Here is a 19734-nt window from a genome sequence, read left to right as displayed (position 1 = left end):
ACCTCTTCAACAGCACCTCATAAGCCAGTGATGCTTATTTCATAATCATATCAGACCACTTCGCATTCTGTCTGGCTTATGTTTTGAATTGAGAACCTCAGTGTAGCTTGAGAGAGTAGCTTGTTCATACCTAATAACGGAACATCCTAATAGCCATGATTAGGGCTCAACAATTTTCCAAGCATAAGTTTGTAGCTTCAAATATTAATACAGATAATAAACCAAAATATATTTATGTATAGTTTTGTTCAACATCCAATAATAGTAATATGGACTTGGCAAGGTGAGATGGACTTCCTCGGTCGCTGGCAGGTCTGGTGCAGGTGATTAAAATTAATGAGTTTCTGCGGTTTTTATTTATATTTCAGCGCCCGCTGATCTTTTTACCAAAGGTGTTTTTCAAGGAGGTGGAGAAGTTAATTACCTTATTTATTTGGGGGAAGGTGGCTAGGATCAGGAAGGTACTTCTGCAGAAAGGACAGCAGACAGGAGGGTTTGGCCTCCCGATTTTGTTGTTATTATTACTGGGCGGCGAATGCTGAGAAGGTGAAGAGTTGGGTCCGAGGTGTGTGCGTGGGGCTGGGGGGAGAGAGGAGACGAGTCCAAGTGGGTCAGAATGGAGGAGAGTCTGCGCAGGGGGTTGGAGCCGAGGGCGTTGGTCACAGCACTGCACCCGATGGCCCCGGGTAAATATTCTGGGAGTCCAGTGGTGGTGGGCAGAATATGGGCTGGGGAAGGGGGAAGTATTTAGATATCTGCAGCTCCGGGATTTTGCCAAGAAGGAGGTTCAGAGCTTCCCGATAGCGGCGGCCTCCACATCATTGGAAGAGGTATGGACAACAGGAGGAATGGAGAAGGGGGTGGTTTCGGCGATTTCTGAGAAGATTCTGGGGGAGGTCAAGGTATCCTTGGAGGGGATTAAAGCCAAGTGGGAGAAAGAGTTGGGTAGCGGGCTGTGCTGTGAGGTGCTCCAGAGGATAAACGCCTCAGTCTTGTGCGCGAGGTTGGGGCTGATACAGTTGAAGGTTCTGGATAGGGCACACCTCACGAGGCCGAGGATGAGCCAACTCTTTGAGGGGGTGGAGGATGTATGGGAGCGCTAAGGGAGGAGCTCGCAAATCATGTTCACATGTTTTGGTTCTGCCTGAAGTTGGAGGGGTATTGGAGGGCGATTTGTATGGTTATCATGGGGGTGGTATATGCAAGTTTCGAACCAGGGCCCCTAGAAGCCATTTTCCGGGTGTTGGACCAACTCAGGATGCAGGCGGGTGCGGGGGCAGATGGTTTAGCCTTCGCCACACTGATTGCCCGGAGGCGGTTCCTGCGGGGTGGAAGTCAGCTTCTCCACCTTGTGCCTCGGCTTGACGGGGGACCTGCCGGAATTTTTGACGCTCGAGAAGGTGAAGTTTTTTTTAAATTTAGATTTTTATTTTCCAATTAAGGGGCAATTTAGCGTGGCCAATCCACCTACCCTGCACATCTTTGGGTTGTGGGGGTGAAACCCACGCAGACATGGGGAGAATGTGCAAACTCCACATGGACAGTGACCCAGGGCGGGATTCGAACCCGGGTCCTCAAGTACCGCAATCCCAGTGCTAACCACTGTGCCACATGCCGTCCCTGAGAAGTGAAGTTTGAGCTGAGGGAGAGGATGGAAGTGTTCTACAATTCATGGGCATTATTTATCTTGTACTTTCAAGAATTGGATGTTATCGAACATGGGCGGGGTGGGTATATTGTATATGGTTTACGGTGTATGGGATGACCGTTGATTCTCTTCTGGTCTTTTCTGTTTTGTATTTGGAATGTAGGGGTGATGTTTGGGTTTGTATATTGAAGGGGATGCTGGTTGTGGGGATAGGTATTGCATTTGTTATTGTTGGTTACCTTTTGTTTGTTGTGTATTTGATCAAAATGTGGAAAAGGAGAATACAATTTTTTTTTCTTTTAAAAAACATTAATAGTAATATGACAAAATGCAGCAAATAAAGCTTCCTACAGTGCACTTTGCTGAAGTTACATTTGTTGACTGGTGTGTTCCCATCAATAGTTGTTCGATTACAATTTGGAATATGACCAAGTGTAATGATAAATAAATGGTACTGTTCAATTTAATGTAAAATTCCAACACAAAAATTAAGCACTTCAACCTCTGCCATTTTGATGCAGCCACCTTTTGTGCAGCTTATCCACTACTGAAATACTCATCCATGTTATTGTTAGCTCCAGACCCAACTATTCTTATGCTCTCTTGGCCAGCATTCCATCATACACCCTCCATAAACTGGATTGCATCAAAAGCTCAGCTTTTCGCATTTTAACCCGCATAATCTCGCTCACCCATTACTCGTGCTTAGTGACATACCTCGCCTCTCATTTCACCAATGGTTAGAGTTCTCATCCTCATGCACAAATCATTTTGACCATGACCCAGCCCCTCTCATCTCTGTAATCTCCTCCAACCTAGCAAGCATCTGAAAACTCTCTTCTTCCAATCTTTGGCCTTTCATGCATCCCTCCCTTGGTGGAGGCAATGGTGTAGTGGCATCATCCCTGGACAAGTAATCCAGAGACCCAGGGTATCGCTCCGAGGACATGTATTCAAATCCTACCATGGCAAAAGGTGGGATAAATAATAAGAAATCTAGAATTAAAGGTCTAATGATGAGCATGAACTCATTGTTGATTGTCTTAAAAACCCATTTGTTCACCAATGTCCTTAAGGGAAGATAAGCTGTTGTCCTTACCATGTCTGGCATACATACGACTCCAGAGCCACATCAATGTGGTTGACTCTTAGCTGCTCTCTGAAATGGCCTAGGGAGCCACTCACTTCAAGGCCAATTAGAGATGGGCAAGAAATGCTGGCCCAGCCCATGAATTAATAAAAAAACAACTTCCTTTGCCTTGGGTTGGTGGAATTGCGGATAGCGATGAGGACTGTCAGAGGATACAGCAGGATTTAGATCGTTTGGAGACTTGGGCGGAGAGATGGCAGATGGAGTTTAATCCGGACAAATGTGAGGTAATGCATTTTGGAAGGTCTAATGCAGGTAGGGAATATACAGTGAATAGTAGAACCCTCAAGAGTATTGAAAGTCAAAGAGATCTAGGAGTACAGGTCCACAGGTCATTGAAAGGGGCAACACAGGTGGAGAAGGTAGTCAAGAAGGCATACGGCATGCTTGCTTTCATTGGCCGGGGCACTGAGCATAAGAATTGGCAAGTCATGTTGCAGCTGTATAGAACCTTAGTTAGGCCACACGTGGAGTATAGTGTTCAATTCTGGTTGCCACACTACAGAAGGATGTGGAGGCTTTAGAGAGGGTGCAGAAGAGATGTACCAGGATGTTGCCTGGTATGGAGGGCATTAGCTATGAGGAGCGGTTGAATAAACTCGGTTTGTTCTCACTGGAACGACGGAGGTTGAGGGGCGACCTGATAAGAGGTCTACACAATTATGAGGGGCATAGACAGAGTGGATACTCAGAGGCTTTTCCCCAGGATAGAGGGGTCAATTAGTAGGGGGCATAGGTTTAAGGTGCAAGGGGCAAGGTTTAGAGATGTACGAGGCAAGTTTTTTTTTTTTTTTTTTTTTTAAACACAGAGGGTAGTGGGTGCCTGGAACGTGCTGCCGGAGGAGGTGGTGGAAGCAGGGACGATAGTGACATTTAAGGGGCATCTTGACAAATAAATGAATAGGATGGGAATAGAGGGATACGGACCCCGGAAGTGTAGAAGATTTTAGTTTAGACGGGCAGCATGGTCGGCATGGGCTTGGAGGGCCGAAGGGCCTGTTCCTGTGCTGTTCCTTTCTTTGTTCATAATGTGCCTCAGCTCTGGAATCCCCTTCCTAAACCTCTCCATCTTTATGACCCTGCTCAAAATCTCTTTAATTTAAAATCAGTTTGGCTCAGTGTCACATTATATCCACTTACATGCCTATGAGATTCCTTGGGACACCTTTGTTATGCAAATACAATAGATCAAAACAGTATTCCTTGGGGTAAAACCAGTCAATACGGTTTTGTAACCATTAGTAATAAACAAAGATTTGAAAATGCAGTTGAAATCAACTTACCATTAGGGCGAGGGGAAATATTTCTATCTGGGAACCTAATTAATTGTTGATGTGGTTTCACAATCTAGAAAATATTATGAGAGAAAAAAAATATCTTACTTGATCAATCTTGTAACTCAATCTTCATTAGTGTCCCTACAGACATTAAGAACTTGCATCATCTTTCTTCACTGGTGTACCTTTAAAATATTTTGCATTTGGAAAGATCATCAAATCGGCAAACGGGGGAGGGGAGGGGGGGGCAAGAAAGAGAGCAAGGGTGGTGGGGAAAAGAAAAAGGATGTGTGGAGTTGGTACCAGAGGACATAGTCAAGGAATAAAGAGGTGCTTATTGAAGACTGATTGTAGGAAGAATTGCTTCTCTCAAAGAGTGATGAATCTTTGGAATTCTTTAACCCAGGAAGCGGTGGAGGCAGAGTCCTTGAACAATTTCCAAGCTGAGATCGATAGTTATTTTAATCAGTCGGACATTTTAAGAGTTAGAGATAGGGCAGGGAAGTGAATTTAGTGAGTGTTAGCCAAGATATTATTAAATGGTGGAGCAGGCTTGAAGGGCTAAATTTCCAATTTCTTGTGGTCTTTTGACTTAGTTCAGTGTGTTTCTGACTGAGCTGCAGCCAAGACCTAGAGAAATAAATTTGTGACTGGTACCAGCTCTACGCTAAATGAAAAGTATGAGTGAACAACGAAGCGAATGAAACCGACAGGAGGATAAATAAAATTTGCTATCTGAGGCGGCACGGTAGCACAGTGGTTAGCACTGTTGCTTCACAGCGCCAGGGTCTCGGGTTTGATTCCCGGCTCAGGTCACTGGCTGTGCAGAGTCTGCAGCTTCTCCCCATGTCTGTGTGGGTTTCCTCCCACAAGTCCCAAAAGATGTACTTGTTAGCTGAATTCTCCCTCAGTGTACCCAAATAGGCGCCGATTTTCACAGTAACTTCACTGCAGTGTTAATGTAAGCCTATTTGTGACAATAATAAAGATTATTAGTTTAATTCTCATGAATAAATGTGGCATAATAAAAGTGGAACATGGCCCACTTTTCTCTTGAGGTCGTTATGTACAGCACATCGGGATCCCTACACACAGAAACTAATGCTATGGTTTTCAACTTAGCTAATCAGAAAACCACAACAACTTTCAGTTTTCCAGCATGAAATACATTTATGTGAAGCTCAGTAGAAGGAGCTGAATGGAGGGAAAGAACTTGCATTTAAAAATGGCTTTCATGACCGCCAGCATTTTACAGACGATTAAGTACTTAGAGCAGTCACTGTTGTAATGTTGCTAATAATATGGTAGCCAACTTACATACTGCAAGCTCACAATCAGCAGATATTGTAACCAAATAAATTGTTTTAGTGATACTGGTTTCGGGCTAAATATTGGCTGAATCACCCAGGAGACTGCCCTTTTTGAATTGCGCCACGGGATTGATTATATCCACGTGAGGGGGCAGACAGGGCCCAGTTTAAAGACAGCAACTCCAACGCTGCATTGAAGTCTCAGTCTGAATTACGTCCTCAAGACTCTGGAGCGGAGTTTGAATTCACGACTTTCTGACTCAGAGGCTGGAGAGCTATTGCTGAGAGGAGACAGACAAGTTCTAATTAAAATAAAAACAAAACACTGCAGATGCTGGAGATATGAAATAAAAAAAACAAAGTGCTGGAAAATCTCAGACATGGCACCATTTGTAAAAGTTCTCAAATGAATCGTCTTCCAAAGATGATGGTGCCAGACCTGCTGAATTTTCCAGAACCTTCTGTTTTTACATCACGTCCTAATAAGAATACCAAATCCCACTGACAAATCAATTGCTGAGTTTGTTAATCTACACATGTTTGCATATTGGTTTACGCTGCATCAAAATAATTGGTCCCATCATGTCGTATGTAATACTGTTCAGGCAGTGGAATTGGAAACATGCAATGATGACAATAAGAGCACAAGACACAAGAGCAGAAGCTCCGCCATTAAATTAGATCATGATTGACGTGATAATCCTCCTACTTATTTTGCCGCCATATCCCGTAACCCTTTGATTCCCTTACTGATTAAAAATCTGTATCTCAGTCTTGAACTTTAAAAAAAAAACCACAATATTTTTATAAAATCAAATATAAACAATAACATATAAATTGTGTGCATCTTAATATGTATTATATAAAACCTGAATCAAGAATTTAAAAGTGATTAACAAATACAATGTATCAAGCAAGCAACCCTGAAGTCTAATCTAACCCCTTCTAACTCAACCCCCCTAACCCTTGAATGTGTCCAGGTCTTTAAAAAATGGAATGAGTGGCTGCCATCTCAGATCGAATCTCCGCACCTAGCCTCTAATGGCATACTTAATCTTTTCCATATCTTCCACCCACGCAGATGCTTTGGGTAGTGAGGGAGATCTACAGCCAAGTAGTATTCACCTCCTAACTCTTAAAGAGAAGAGCATCTGCCACTATTCCTGAATGGAATGATGGAGAGTCTGAGACTCCGAATATTGAAACCAGTATGCAAGGCTCTAGGGTACCTGCAAAATCTTGTATAAAGTGTTAAAAAGGAAATCCAGACCAAAACGCATGTGTGTGAGATTTAGTCGGCCGTCAGCAAAGGAGTTTTTGTTCTATTCTCACATCCACAAGGTGTATTCCCGAATAGATTTCTTTATCATGAGCAGGGACTTGCTGACAGGGATGACAGGAGCTGGTGTAAGTGAACAGCAGTCACACGTGTTCTCCACATCAAGCCACTTATCCTTGCATTTGTCCAATGTGTTCCGTGTAGAACTCTGAATTGAATCAAACTCGTCTGGCGCAGGATGAAGTGGAATTCACCCTATAGAGGGCTTTCCTCCAAGCCTCCTCAGTAAGCACAAAGCCTAGCTCCCCCACCTATTTCTCAAACATTCTATCCAAAGGGGTAGGATCGAAAGATAGAATACGGTTGTACAAGTTTGAGATAGACCCTCTTTTCTGTTGTGCCAAGGTCAAGACCTTTTCCAGCAGGGATGGAAGAACTTACGTGAGAAACCTGAATTTGAAAGAAAAGACAAAGGTTGGAGCGAGTCAGACTGTATCCGTCAGCAGGTTTTGTGGGAATACGTTGAAATAATAGAAACCTTGGGAGCACATTCATCTTGACAGTTTGGATCCTGTCTGCAAGAGTCAGAGGAAGACTATTCCATCTCTGTATGCAAGTCCATTTAAAACTTACCGATGAGGCATGAGGAGTTCAGTTTGTGGAGTAAAGTCCAGTTATGATTTTCTTTTTATTTAAAAATGAAAATTGAGTTTTGTTTTTGTAAAATCCTAATTTAAAAATGTACGTTGGTTGATATTGTACGATGCTGTTTACATTTGCAAGGCAGGATGCCCAGGTGTCGGAAATTAGAGGACGAGAGACGAAATGGCAGCGAAACAAGCTGAGTCCCTCTGGCTAGCGGGTTCACTTGAAAACACTCGTTTTTACCCACATTTAACATAAATTCCAATATTGCCCATTGAGGAGGCCTGATCTGTAATTTACAGCAGTAGGTCATCAGCATAAAGCAAGACACGGTGCTCCACTCTTTCCCATCCGATGACCTCCGCACTATTGAAAGAAGCTCAATGGCCAGCGCAAAGAGCAACGGATAAAATATTCTGAGGAAGCCATATTTGTATGGATGTTGGCTTTCAGGCACTGTACATCAGACGCACCCAGGAGGAGAATTTAGGGCCAAATCCAAATGTACCCAAGATCTCAAAAAGGTAGTTCCACTCCACAATATCAAATGCTTTTTCTGCATCCAAAGATAATATAACTTCAGGTTCCTGAGCAGCAGAGCAGGAAAGGACAATGTTCAAGAGGCGCAAGACATTGGTCGCTAGGGCAGCACAGTTGGTTAGCACTGCTGCCTACGGCGCTGAGGACCCGGGTCTGATCCCGGCCCCAGGTCACTGTCTGTGTGGAGCTTGCACATTCTCCCCATATATACGTGGGTCTCACTCCCACAACCCAAAAATGTGCAGGGTAGGTGGACTGGCCACGCTAAACGGCACCTTAATTGGAAAAAACAAATTGGGTACTCTAAATTCATTTTAAAAAAGACATTGGTTGCTAGTCGTCTGCCTTTAACAAAGCCGGTCTTATCTTCCAATATTATAATCAGAAGACAGGGCTTCGTTCGGGATGCCTGGTCTTTAGTTTAACGTCTGTGTTAAGGAGTGAAATGAATCGGTATGATCTACTGGGTCCTTACGCTCTTTGAGGAGCACTGAGATTGTGGCTTGGGTCTGGGGTCGTGACCCCAAGACAGTGAATTATTGAACATGTCCACTAATAGAGGCGTTAGCAGCTCAGAGAACCAATTTGGTTTGGAAGCCATCAGGACCGGGGGCTTTGCCAGATGGCAGCTGACCGATACAATTCTACCTTTTTTCTGGGCTGAAGGGGGACTCTAGTTCCCACTTCTTGCCTTCCTCAATGGTCGGGATGTATAAACCTGTAGAAATGTAGAAGGGTCATTATGCCCTTGGTGTCTGGAGGAGGCTCTGAGTCATATAGCACATGCTAATACGAACTGAAAGGTGCATTAACCTGGAGTGGGGCTGACACCAAGTTGTCTCCCTTATATTGAATCTGAGGAATTTCTCGGGAGTCTGCTTCTTGGGTTGATACGCAAGAAGATGGCCTACCTTTTTCTCATGTTCTTAGAAGATGACCCTAGAATGTCGTAACTGTTCGTAGAAATCAACGTGAATTGGTTTCAATTTTTAAAAATGTATCAGTAGACCCGGCGCCAGGGCGAATGAATATTGGCGGTCAACCTCCAAGATGGAGTCCACTAGCCTTTTGTGGTTCCCCGCTCTCCTTTTTTATGATGTGAGCTTTATGTGAGATAATCTTCCCCCTTATGATGGTCTTTAGAATTTCCCAGTGTTGTAGGAGGTAAGTGACTCTGTTTTGTTGAGCTTGATAAAGTCTGCAGCAGACAAATGCTCACCAACTTTGCCATCAGACAGTGAAGTGGTGTCTAGTTTTCAGGGTGGGCATTCGAAATCAAAGCAAATACCAACCGGTATTTTCCCGTGTCTGCATGGGTTTCCTCTGGGTGCTCCGGTTTTCTCCCACAGTCCAAAGATGTACAGGTTAAGTGGATTGGATATGCTAAATCACCCCTAGGTCGGATTACGGGGATAGGGAAGGGGGATTGGGCCTAGGTTAGGGTGCTCTTTCAAAGGGTCAGTGCAGACTCGATGGGCTGAATGGACTCCTTCTGCACTGTAGGGATTTTATAATGATTCTATGATTGTCCACAGAGGAACAAATATGTAGTCAGATTCTGGAAATATGTGAAAATAGCAGGATTGTTGTGGTTTTAATTTCTCCCACATTGACTGGGAGTCCTTTAGTGCCAGAGGTTCGAATGGAGCGCAATTTGTTAGTATGTCCAAGAGGGTTTTTTGAAACAGTATGTTGATAGTCCAAACAGGGACTAGGCCTTACTGGACCGAGTATTGCCGAATGAGCCTGACCAGGTGACCAATGTTTCAGTAGGGAAACATTTTGCGAAGTGATCATCATTCCGTACGTTTTCAAATACTCATGGATAAGGAAGGACAAGAGTGTTTCTCGAGTGAGGAAGCTAAATTGGGGGAAAGCTAACTACAACAGAATTCGGAAGAGATGGAGAATGTGGATTAGAAGCGGCTGTTTGAGGGCAAATCCACATTTAATATGTGGGAGTCTTTTTCAGACCAGTTGATTAGAGTGCAGGGCAGGCATGCCCCTGTGAAAATGAAGGACAGAAATGGCAGGATTAGGGAACCATGGATGACAGGGGAAAGTGAGCTAGTCAAAAAGAAAAAGAAAGCAAGGTCTAGGCAACAAGAAACAGACAAAGCTTTTGAAGAATATAGGGCAAGTAGGAACAAACAAACAGGGAGTTAGGAGGGTCAAAAGAGGCAATGAAATGTCATTTGCAAGCAGGTCATGGAAAATCCCACAGCCTTTTATACATATATAAAGGACCAAGAGGGTAGCTTGGGAAAGGACAAAGCAGGGAAGTTATGCGTGGAGTCAGAGGAACTGGGCGAGATCCTTAATGAGTATTTTGCATCAGTATGCACCAAGGAGAGTGACATGACAGATGATGAGGTTAGGGAAGGATGTGTGAATACGCTAGGACATGTCAGCATAACGAAGGAGGAAGTGTTGGATATCTTAAATGCATTAAGGCAGACATTTTGGATATCTTAAACGCATTAAGGCAGACAAGTCCCCTGGGTCGGATGGGATATATCCCAGGTTACTATGGGTGGCAAGAGAGAAAATAGCTGGGGCCTTAACAGATATCTTTGCATCATCTTCAACCACAGGCGAGGTTCCAGAGAACTGGAGGATAGCCAATGCTGTCCCTTTGTTTAAGAAGGGAAGCAAGAATAATCCAGGTACTTATCAGCCAGTGAGCCTGACGTCACTGGTGGAGAAGCTGTTGGCAAGATACTGAGGGATAAGATTTATTCACATTTGGAAGCAAATGAACTCAAGTGACAGGCAACATGGTTTTGTTCGGGATAGGTCATGTCTTACCAACTTGATAAGAGTTTTTTTGAGGTGGCGGCAAAATTGATTGATGAGGGAAAGACTAGATGTCGTCTACATGGACTTGAGTAATTTGACAAGGTCCCTCATGGCAGACTGGTACAAAAAGGTAAAGTCGCATGGGATTCGGGTATGCTAGCTAGATGGATAAAGAACTATCTTGGCAACAGGAGACAGTAACAGTGGAAGGGAGTTTTTCAGAATGGAGATCTGTTACTAGTGGTGTTCCACAGAAATCAGAGCTGGGACCACTATTATTTGTATTATATAGAAATACTCTTGAGGAAAATGTAGATGGGCTGATTAGCAACTTTGCAGATGACACGAAGATAGGTGAAGCTGCAGACATTGAAGGGGACTGTCAAGAGAATACAGCAAAATATGGATAGATTGGAGAGTTGGGCAGAGAAATGGCAGATGAAGTTCAATCTGGACAAATACGAGGTGGTGCATTTTAGAAGATCAAATTCAGGTGTAAATTATACAGTAAATGGCAGAACTCTTCGGAGCATTGACAGACAGAGGGATCTGGGCATTCAGATCCATAGTTCCATGAAAGTGGATATGCAGATGGATAAGGGGAACAAGAAGTCATACGGCATAGAATTATAGAATCTACAGTGCAGAAGGAGGCCATTCGGCACATCGAGCCTGCATCGGCCCTTGGAAAGAGCACCCTACCCAAGCCCATGCCTCCACACTATCCCTGTAATCCCACCCAACCTGTTTTGGACACCAAGGGCAATTTATCACAGAAAATCCATATAACCTGCCGACATCTTTGGACTGTGGGAAGAAACCGGAGCACCCGGAGGAAACCCACGCAGACACGGGGAGAACGTGCAGACTCCGCACAGACAGAGACCCAAGCCGGGAATCGAACCTGGGACCCTGGAGCTGTGAAGCAACGGTGATAACCACTGTGCTAGTGTGCTTGCCTTCATCGGCCAAGGCACTGAGTACAAGAGTTGGCAGGTCTTTAGTAAGGCCACATTTGGAATATTGCGTGCAGTTCTGGTTGCCACACTACCGGAAGGTTGTGGATGCTTTGGAGAGAGTGCAAAGAAGGTTTATCAGGATGTTGCCTGATCTGAAGGGTGTTAGCTACGGGGAAAGGTTGAATAAACTCGAATTGTTTTTGTTGGAAAGACGGAGGCGGAGGGGAGACCTGATTGAGGTCTACAAAATTACGAGAGGCATAGACAGGGTGAATAGTCAGAAGCTTTTTCCCAGGCTGTAAGGCTCAATTTCATGGGGCACAGGTTCAAGTAAGAGGGGGAATGTTTAGGGGAGATGTGCGGGACCGTTATTCACACAGACGGTGGTAGGTGCCTGGAATGCATTGCCAGTGGAGGTGGTGGAGGCAGGCACGATAGCAACGTTCAAGATGTATCTTGATAAGACACACGAATGGCAGGGAATGGGGGTTACAGGTCTCTTGGGCAATAGGTAGTAGGTCTAAATAAGGAATCTTGATCAGTGCCGGCTTGGTGGACCAAAATGTGCTTAATGTTCTTTGAGGGGCATGATCAGAGATGACAGTTGCCAAGTATTCGGCTGCACTCATGGAAAGTACGGGCGGGGGGGGGGGGGGGGGGGGATTTGTCAACTATTTAAAAAATCAAGTTGGGAGTGGGCACTGTGAATGTGTGAAATTTAAAAAAAAATTGCTTGGATGCAGAAAATGGCACAGGTCGACCCACGCCCCCTCCTCGACTATTCCATGAAAAGACCAATGCCTTAGGCATCCTAGATTGAGTCAGGGATTTTGGCATGGAACGGTTCAATTTAGAGTCCAAGGCGCAGGAAAGGTCACCTCGTAGGATCATCCGATGTGAGTCTAAGTCAGGGAGGAGGTTCGCCAGGGGGTTTATAAAACTCGGGTCATCGCAGTTGGGAGCATAAATAGTTACTAAAATAATCGGTGGGTTTTCCGGGGAACCACAGACAATAATATGATCACTGGGGTCATCCATAATCCGGGAGGGAGTAAATTGTATTCTTCTATGGATTAGTATTGCATGCCTTGTGCCTGACCATTAAAGCCTGAGTGAAAGACTTGTCCCACCCAATGTTTGTGAAGCCTTCTCTGGTCCTTTACCCATAGACGCGTTTCCTGTAGGAACACAACACCCTAATTTAGGCCCTTCATATGAGCAAAACTCTTGCCCGCTACAATGGTCCATTTAAACACCTCATATTCCAAGTTGGAAGGTGGAAAGGAGATCCCCCACCGGCTCTCACACCAGGGCCAGCCATTTCATCATAGAATTAACGAGCAAGAAATCCTATTAAGTCAAGGTGAAGAGATCACGGCTGACTGGCAGAATACAGAGAGTGGAGATAAAGGGGTCTTTTTCAGGATGGCAGCCAGACTAGTGGTGTGCTGGGACCACAACTTTTCACAATATACATTAATGATCTGGAAGAAGGAACTGAAGACACTGTTGCTAAGTTTACAGATGATACAAAGAACTGTAGAGGGACAGGTAGTATTGAGGAAGCAAGGGGGCTGCAGAAGGATTTGGACAGGCTAGGAGAGTGGGCAATGAAGTGGCAAATGAAATACAATGTGGAAAAGTGTGAGGTTATGCACTTTGGAAGGAGAAATTTAGACAGACTATTTTCTAAATGGGGAAATGCTTAGGAAATCAGAAGCACAAAGGGGCTTGGGAGTCCTTGTTCACGATTCACTTAAGATTAATGTGCAGGTTCAGTTGGCAGTTAAGAAGACAAATGCAATGTTAGCATTCATGTCAAGAGGGCCAGAATGTAGAGGCCAAATCACTGAGTGTCTTTAAGACAGATTGATGGGTTCTTGATTAATAAGGAGATCAGGGGTTATGGGGAGAAGGCAGGAGAATGGGGATGAGAAAAATATCAGCCATGATTGACTGACAGAGCACACTCGATGGGCCAAGTGGCCTAATTTTGGTCCTATGTCTTATGGTCTTATCCCACCAGGACACCAGCCAGGCCAGGCCTAAAGACCAGCCAAACATAATAGTGGACAACATCAAACAACCAACTTTAACACCCTCCCCCACCATCCCTCCAACCACTAAGAATATTAAAACTGTACAGAACCTAAACTTATTAAAATTATAATCTAAGTTCCCACTCGCGTGGTATTTGCGAATAGGAGTTGCAATATACCCACTTTCGTACCTGCCCTTCGCTAATCTCATCTATAGCTATAGCTGGGAGGCTTCCTGACCAACCCTATTTCAAAAACAAGAAAAACTATTAACATGTGTAAAAATTCAAGATGTAACAACACAGTGATAACAATGGTACAACGAGAAAAATATGTCCAGCATTTGAAGAACAAAAAATAATTTTTTTGTATATATCAACCATGAAAAAAATTACATTATTCTAAAACACACAGCAACTTTTATAAAACAGAGTGAGATTTAAGCAGAGCTTCCGAACAAACATGTTTGCATCTTCTGGAGTCAAAGAAGTAGTTCTTCCCGCTCACAGAAACTTGGAGGCGAGCTGGATACAATAAACTGAACCAAATACACTTCTTAAATAGAGCCAAATTCATCCTGTTGAAAACCACTCTTTTTTTGCCAGGTCAGCACGGTAGTCTTGGGTCAGCACGGAAGTCTTGGGACAGCCGGATCAAATTACTTCCCCATTTTGCATCCCAGTATTCCCTGGCACATCAAAGGACCTGTTCTTTTTTCGAACCTTATGATGTTGCCCATGGGGGTTCCCCAGTACGTGGTTTCGGCCGCAGTGCGCGATGGGCACGATCTAGCTTCAGCGGGGATGTGAAAACCTCCTCACCCACCATCCTGGGTCGGTAGCACAGTGGTTAGCATCGTTGCTACACAGCACCAGGGACTTGGGTCACTGTCTGCGTGGGTTTCCTCCGGGTGATCCAGTTTCCTCCAACAAGTCCCGAAAGACATGCTTGTTAGGTGAATTGTAAGGGAAACGGCCTGACAGCTGACGGACAGGAAGATCTGCGCGATCTTAGGCAACGAGCGAGTCCCTTTACTGACAAGGACACGACCTCAATAAAAACGCTGCCCTTGGGGAGGACACGGGATCCTCACGGCAGCTGGCACCTGATCAACTTTCCTTGTAAAACAAGTACAACGCGACCGAAGCGGAAAGTAGCGACCGCGACCGCCCCCCCGGCAGAAACCGCGCTGTCAACTCTTACCTGCATGACTCGACCGCTAGCCGCCATCTTACTTCCCCATAAGTTGCCCATGGCGACGCTAATTAGACATGCACTTCCGAGTCAAAGTTCCGCGTGTCACCAAGAGAGCGCACGCCCAATCGTCGGCGGCTCGTGCGTTCCTTCTCGGTTGGGAGGGGAGGGGCGCGCGCGTGCGCGGGGCGGTTAAGAGGCTGGGAAGAGTCCAATCAGGAGGAGGGGTGGGGTCATAGTGTGGCGAGCTCAAACGGTCACAGCGCAGTCAGTGCCTTCATCTGCACATCCTCTCGACACTAGCGTTTCGCCACCTGTGCCTGGCGGACCATGTGATGTCTGAACAAATGACGTCAGCAAATACTGTTGGATTTTTACCTCATAAAGGTTCGGGGTCCCCTCCTTGGCCTGCAAAAAAAGGCGTTTGCAATCATCATATCGGCGAGTTTTTTTTCCACCGGCCCAAAGCGTTTTGCGGCTAATTAAACACCTTCACAGTGCAGCCAGCCTTGTGAGGTAGGACATCCAAATTGCGGACAGGGGCGGGGAGAACTTTCACACAATAGAAATTAGATGAATAAAATGCTACGTGGATGTCCTGAAGAAGTTATAGTGGACTGAAATATATTGGACTTGGTTAATAAGGGGTTTATGAAAAAATGAAAATGAAAATTGCTTATTGTCACAAGTAGGCTTCAAATGAAGTTATCCTAGTGAAAAGCTCCTCGTCGCCACATTCCGGCGCCTGTTCCGGGAGGCTGGCACGGGAATTGAACTGTGCTGCTGGCCTGCTATAAAAGCCAGCGATTTATCCCTGAGCTAAACTAGCCGGTTTAAGTCAAGGTGAAGAGATCACTGCTGACTGGCAGAAGGCAGAGAGTGGAGATAACGGGGTCTTTTTCAGAATGGCAGCCAGACTAGTGGTGTGCCTCCGGGGTCTATGCTGGGACCACAACTTTTCACAATATACATTAATGATCTGGAAGAAGGAACTGAAGACACTGTTGCTAGGTTTGCAGATGATACAAAGATGTGTAGAGGGACAGGTAGTATTGAGGAAGCAAGGGGGCGGGGACTTCCGGGTGCGGCGATGACCAGCTGAGTCGCACGTTTCGGCAGCTCCCTGTGAAACGGACTTTTGGGCTCTTGATAGGAGCCCCAACGGCAATTTTGACGGCTAAAAACACTGTGCGGTAAACCAGAAGGGAATCCCCCCTGGATACGGATGGAAAAAGGAGGAGAGAGTGGCCAGATTGCAGTGGATCCTTTAGAACAGCGGCAAGGAAGGCAAGCAAAAACCAAGATGGCGTCGGAAGGTGGCAGTTTAACATGGGGCCCTGAACAACAAGAGTTCTTGAAATGCTGTGTGGAAGAGATAAAAAAGGAAATGAAGAAAGAGCTGTTGGCCCCGATACTACAGGCGATCGAAGGGCTAAAGGAGGAACAAAAGACCCAGGAGCGGGAGCTTCGGGTCGTGAAGGCAAAGGCAGCCGAGAATGAGGACGATATACAGGGCCTGGTGGTGAAGACGGAGACGCAGGAGGCACATCAGAAACGATGTGTGGAAAGGTTGGAGGCACTGGAAAACAACGCAAGGAGGAACAACCTGAGGATTCTTGGTCTTCCTGAAGGTGTGGAGGGAGCGGACGTCGGGGCATATGTGAGCACGATGCTGCACTCGTTAATGGGAGCGGAGGCCCCGGCGGGTCCGTTGGAGGTGGAGGGAGCATACCGAGTGATGGCGCGAGGACCGAGAGCAGGAGAAATTCCCAGAGCCATAGTGGTGAGATTCCTCCGTTTTAAGGATAGAGAAATGGTCCTTAGATGGGCGAAGAAAACTCGGAGCAGTAAATGGGAGAACGCGGTGATCCGCGTTTATCAAGACTGGAGTGCGGAGGTGGCGAGAAGGAGGGCGAGCTTTAATCGGGCCAAGGCGGTGCTTCATAAAAAGAAGATAAAATTTGGAATGCTGCAACCGGCAAGACTGTGGGTCACATATCGAGGGAGGCACCACTACTTTGAGACGGCGGATGAAGCGTGGACTTTTATTGTGGAAGAAAAACTGGAATGAGCGGGTTATTAAAAAGAACGTTCGAACAAAGTGGTGGGGCGAATGTGGGGGGCAAAGAGGGGTTTTATGTAACTAATCCTGCGATGTGGTAACTTTTCTCTCTCCCACAGGTGGTGATGGGGGGAGGAGGGGAGGTGGAGGAGATGGGGCGTTGGCCATTGGGGGCGGGGCCAAGGGAGAAGGGCGGGCTTGGTTCCCGCGCTATGATAATCATGGCGGGAATAGAGAAGCAGGAAGGAGGGGGCGTCGCACGGTGCGAGCCGAGGTCACGGGGGGAAGCCGAGGTCAGCCAGAGTTTGCTGACTTCTGGGAGCAACATGGGGGGAGTAATTACGCTAGCGGGGGATCTAGCGGGGGGGGGTGGGAGGGGGGAATTACTGGGTTGCTGCTGCTGGGGAGAGGGGGGAGCTGGTATGGGAGAGGATGGGCGGGGGGGCACCGCCTGGGGGAGATACAGCTGCGTGGGAACCGGGTGAGGAGCTGGAAAAAGGTGATGGCTAATCGACAAGTGGGGGGGGGGTAGGAAGCCCCCCAACTCGGCTGATCACGTGGAATGTGAGAGGGCTGAACGGGCCGATAAAGAGGGCACGGGTACTCGCACACCTTAAGAAACTTAAGGCAGATGTGGTTATGTTACAGGAAACGCACCTGAAACTGATAGACCAGGTTAGGCTACGCAAAGGATGAGTGGGGCAGGTGTTCCATTCGGGGCTAGATGCGAAAAACAGGGGGGTGGCTATATTAGTGGGGAAGCGGGTAATGTTCGAGGCAAAGACTATAGTGGCGGATAACGGGGGCAGATACGTGATGGTGAGTGGCAAACTACAGGGGGAGACGGTGGTTTTGGTAAACGTATATGCCCCGAACTGGGATGATGCCAATTTTATGAGGCGGATGCTAGGACGCATTCCGGACCTAGAGATGGGAAAGCTGATAATGGGGGGAGATTTTAATACGGTGTTGGAACCAGGGCTGGATAGGTCGAAGTCCAGGACTGGAAGGAGGCCGGCAGCAGCCAAGGTACTTAAAGATTTTATGGAGCAGATGGGAGGTGTAGACCCGTGGAGATTTAGCAGACCTAGGAGTAAGGAGTTCTCGTTTTTCTCCTATGTCCATAAAGTCTACTCGCAAATAGACTTTTTTGTGCTGGGTAGGGCAATGATCCCGAAGGTGAGGGGAACGGAGTATACGGCTATAGCCATTTCGGATCACGCTCCACACTGGGTGGACTTGGAGATAGGGGAGGAAACAGGAGGGCGCCCACCCTGGAGAATGGACATGGGACTAATGGCAGATGAGGGGGTGTGTCTAAGGGTGAGGGGGTGCATTTAAAAGTACTTGGAACACAATGATAATGGGGAGGTCCAGGTGGGAGTGGTCTGGGAGGCGTTGAAGGCGGTGGTTAGAGGGGAGCTGATATCAATAAGGGCACATAAAGGGAAGCAGGAGAGTAAGGAACGGGAGCGGTTGCTGCAAGAACTTTTGAGGGTGGACAGACAATATGCGGAAGCACCGGAGGAGGGACTGTACAGGGAAAGGCAAAGGCTACATGTAGAATTTGACTTGCTGACTACAGGCACTGCAGAGGCACAATGGAGGAAGGCACAGGGTGTACAGTACGAATATGGGGAGAAGGCGAGCAGGTTGCTGGCACACCAATTGAGGAAAAGGGGAGCAGCGAGGGAAATAGGGGGAGTGAGGGATGAGGAAGGAGAGATGGAGCGGGGAGCGGAGAGAGTGAATGGAGTGTTCAAGACATTTTATAAAAAATTATATGAAGCTCAACCCCCGGATGGGAGGGAGAGAATGATGGGCTTCTTGGATCGGCTGGAATTTCCCAAGGTGGAAGAGCAGGAAAGGGTGGGACTGGGAGCACAGATCAAGGTAGAAGAAGTGGTGAAAGGAATTAGGAGCATGCAGGCGGGAAAGGCCCCGGGACCGGATGGATTCCCAGTCGAATTCTATAGAAAATATGTGGACTTGCTCGCCCCGGTACTGACGAGGACCTTTAATGAGGCAAAGGAAAGGGGACAACTGCCCCCGACTATGTCTGAAGCAACGATATCGCTTCTCTTAAAGAAGGAAAAGGACCCGCTACAATGCGGGTCCTATAGACCTATTTCCCTCCTAAATGTAGATGCCAAGGTCCTGGCCAAGGTAATGGCAATGAGAATAGAGGAATGTGTCCCGGGGGTGGTCCACGAGGACCAAACTGGGTTTGTGAAGGGGAGACAGCTGAACACGAATATACGGAGGTTGTTAGGGGTAATGATGATGGCCCCACCAGAGGGAGAAACGGAGATAGTAGTGGCGATGGATGCCGAGAAAGCATTTGATAGAGTGGAGTGGGATTATTTGTGGGAGGTGTTGAGGAGATTTGGTTTTGGAGAGGGGTATGTTAGATGGGTGCAGCTGTTGTATAGGGCCCCAGTGGCGAGCGTGGTCACGAATGGACGGGGATCTGCATATTTTCGGCTCCATAGAGGGACAAGGCAGGGATGCCCTCTGTCCCCATTATTGTTTGCACTGGCGATTGAGCCCCTGGCGATAGCGTTGAGGGGTTCCAAGAAGTGGAGGGGAGTACTTAGGGGAGGAGAAGAGCACCGGGTATCTTTGTATGCGGACGATTTGCTACTATACGTGGCGGACCCGGCGGAGGGGATGCCAGAAATAATGCGGATACTTGGGGAGTTTGGGGATTTTTCAGGGTATAAATTGAACATGGGGAAAAGTGAGTTGTTTGTGGTGCATCCAGGGGAGCAGAGTAGAGAAATAGAGGACCTACCGTTGAGGAAGGTAACAAGGGACTTTCGTTACCTGGGG

At 46.6% G+C, this 19734-nt stretch overlaps 1 protein-coding gene across 6 annotated transcripts in view; it reads right to left on the bottom strand.

Annotated features, from left to right (window-relative positions):
- Positions 1-15118, bottom strand: part of cdk7 (cyclin-dependent kinase 7) — a 154317-nt gene extending 139199 nt beyond the window's left edge. Inside the window, exons 1-3 of one of the 6 annotated variants that reach the window (XM_072515970.1) lie at positions 14850-15118; positions 13838-13891; positions 4082-4145 (exon numbers count right to left, since the gene is read on the bottom strand). In XM_072515970.1, the coding sequence (XP_072372071.1) occupies positions 4082-4145; positions 13838-13891; positions 14850-14900 (169 nt within the window). In that variant the 5' untranslated portion in view covers positions 14901-15118. The remainder of the gene's footprint in view (positions 1-4081; positions 4146-13837; positions 13892-14849) is intronic. The other 5 variants (XM_072515973.1, XM_072515972.1, XM_072515974.1 and 2 more) reach the window with 5 other exon arrangements.
- Between the last annotated feature and the right edge of the window lie 4616 nt (positions 15119-19734).

This window comes from Scyliorhinus torazame, chromosome 9 (genome assembly GCF_047496885.1).
Source record: "Scyliorhinus torazame isolate Kashiwa2021f chromosome 9, sScyTor2.1, whole genome shotgun sequence".
NCBI classification, from domain to species: domain Eukaryota; kingdom Metazoa; phylum Chordata; class Chondrichthyes; order Carcharhiniformes; family Scyliorhinidae; genus Scyliorhinus; species Scyliorhinus torazame.
The sequence above is the reverse complement of the archived record's forward strand: the minus strand, read 5'-3'. Positions and strand labels throughout refer to the sequence as shown.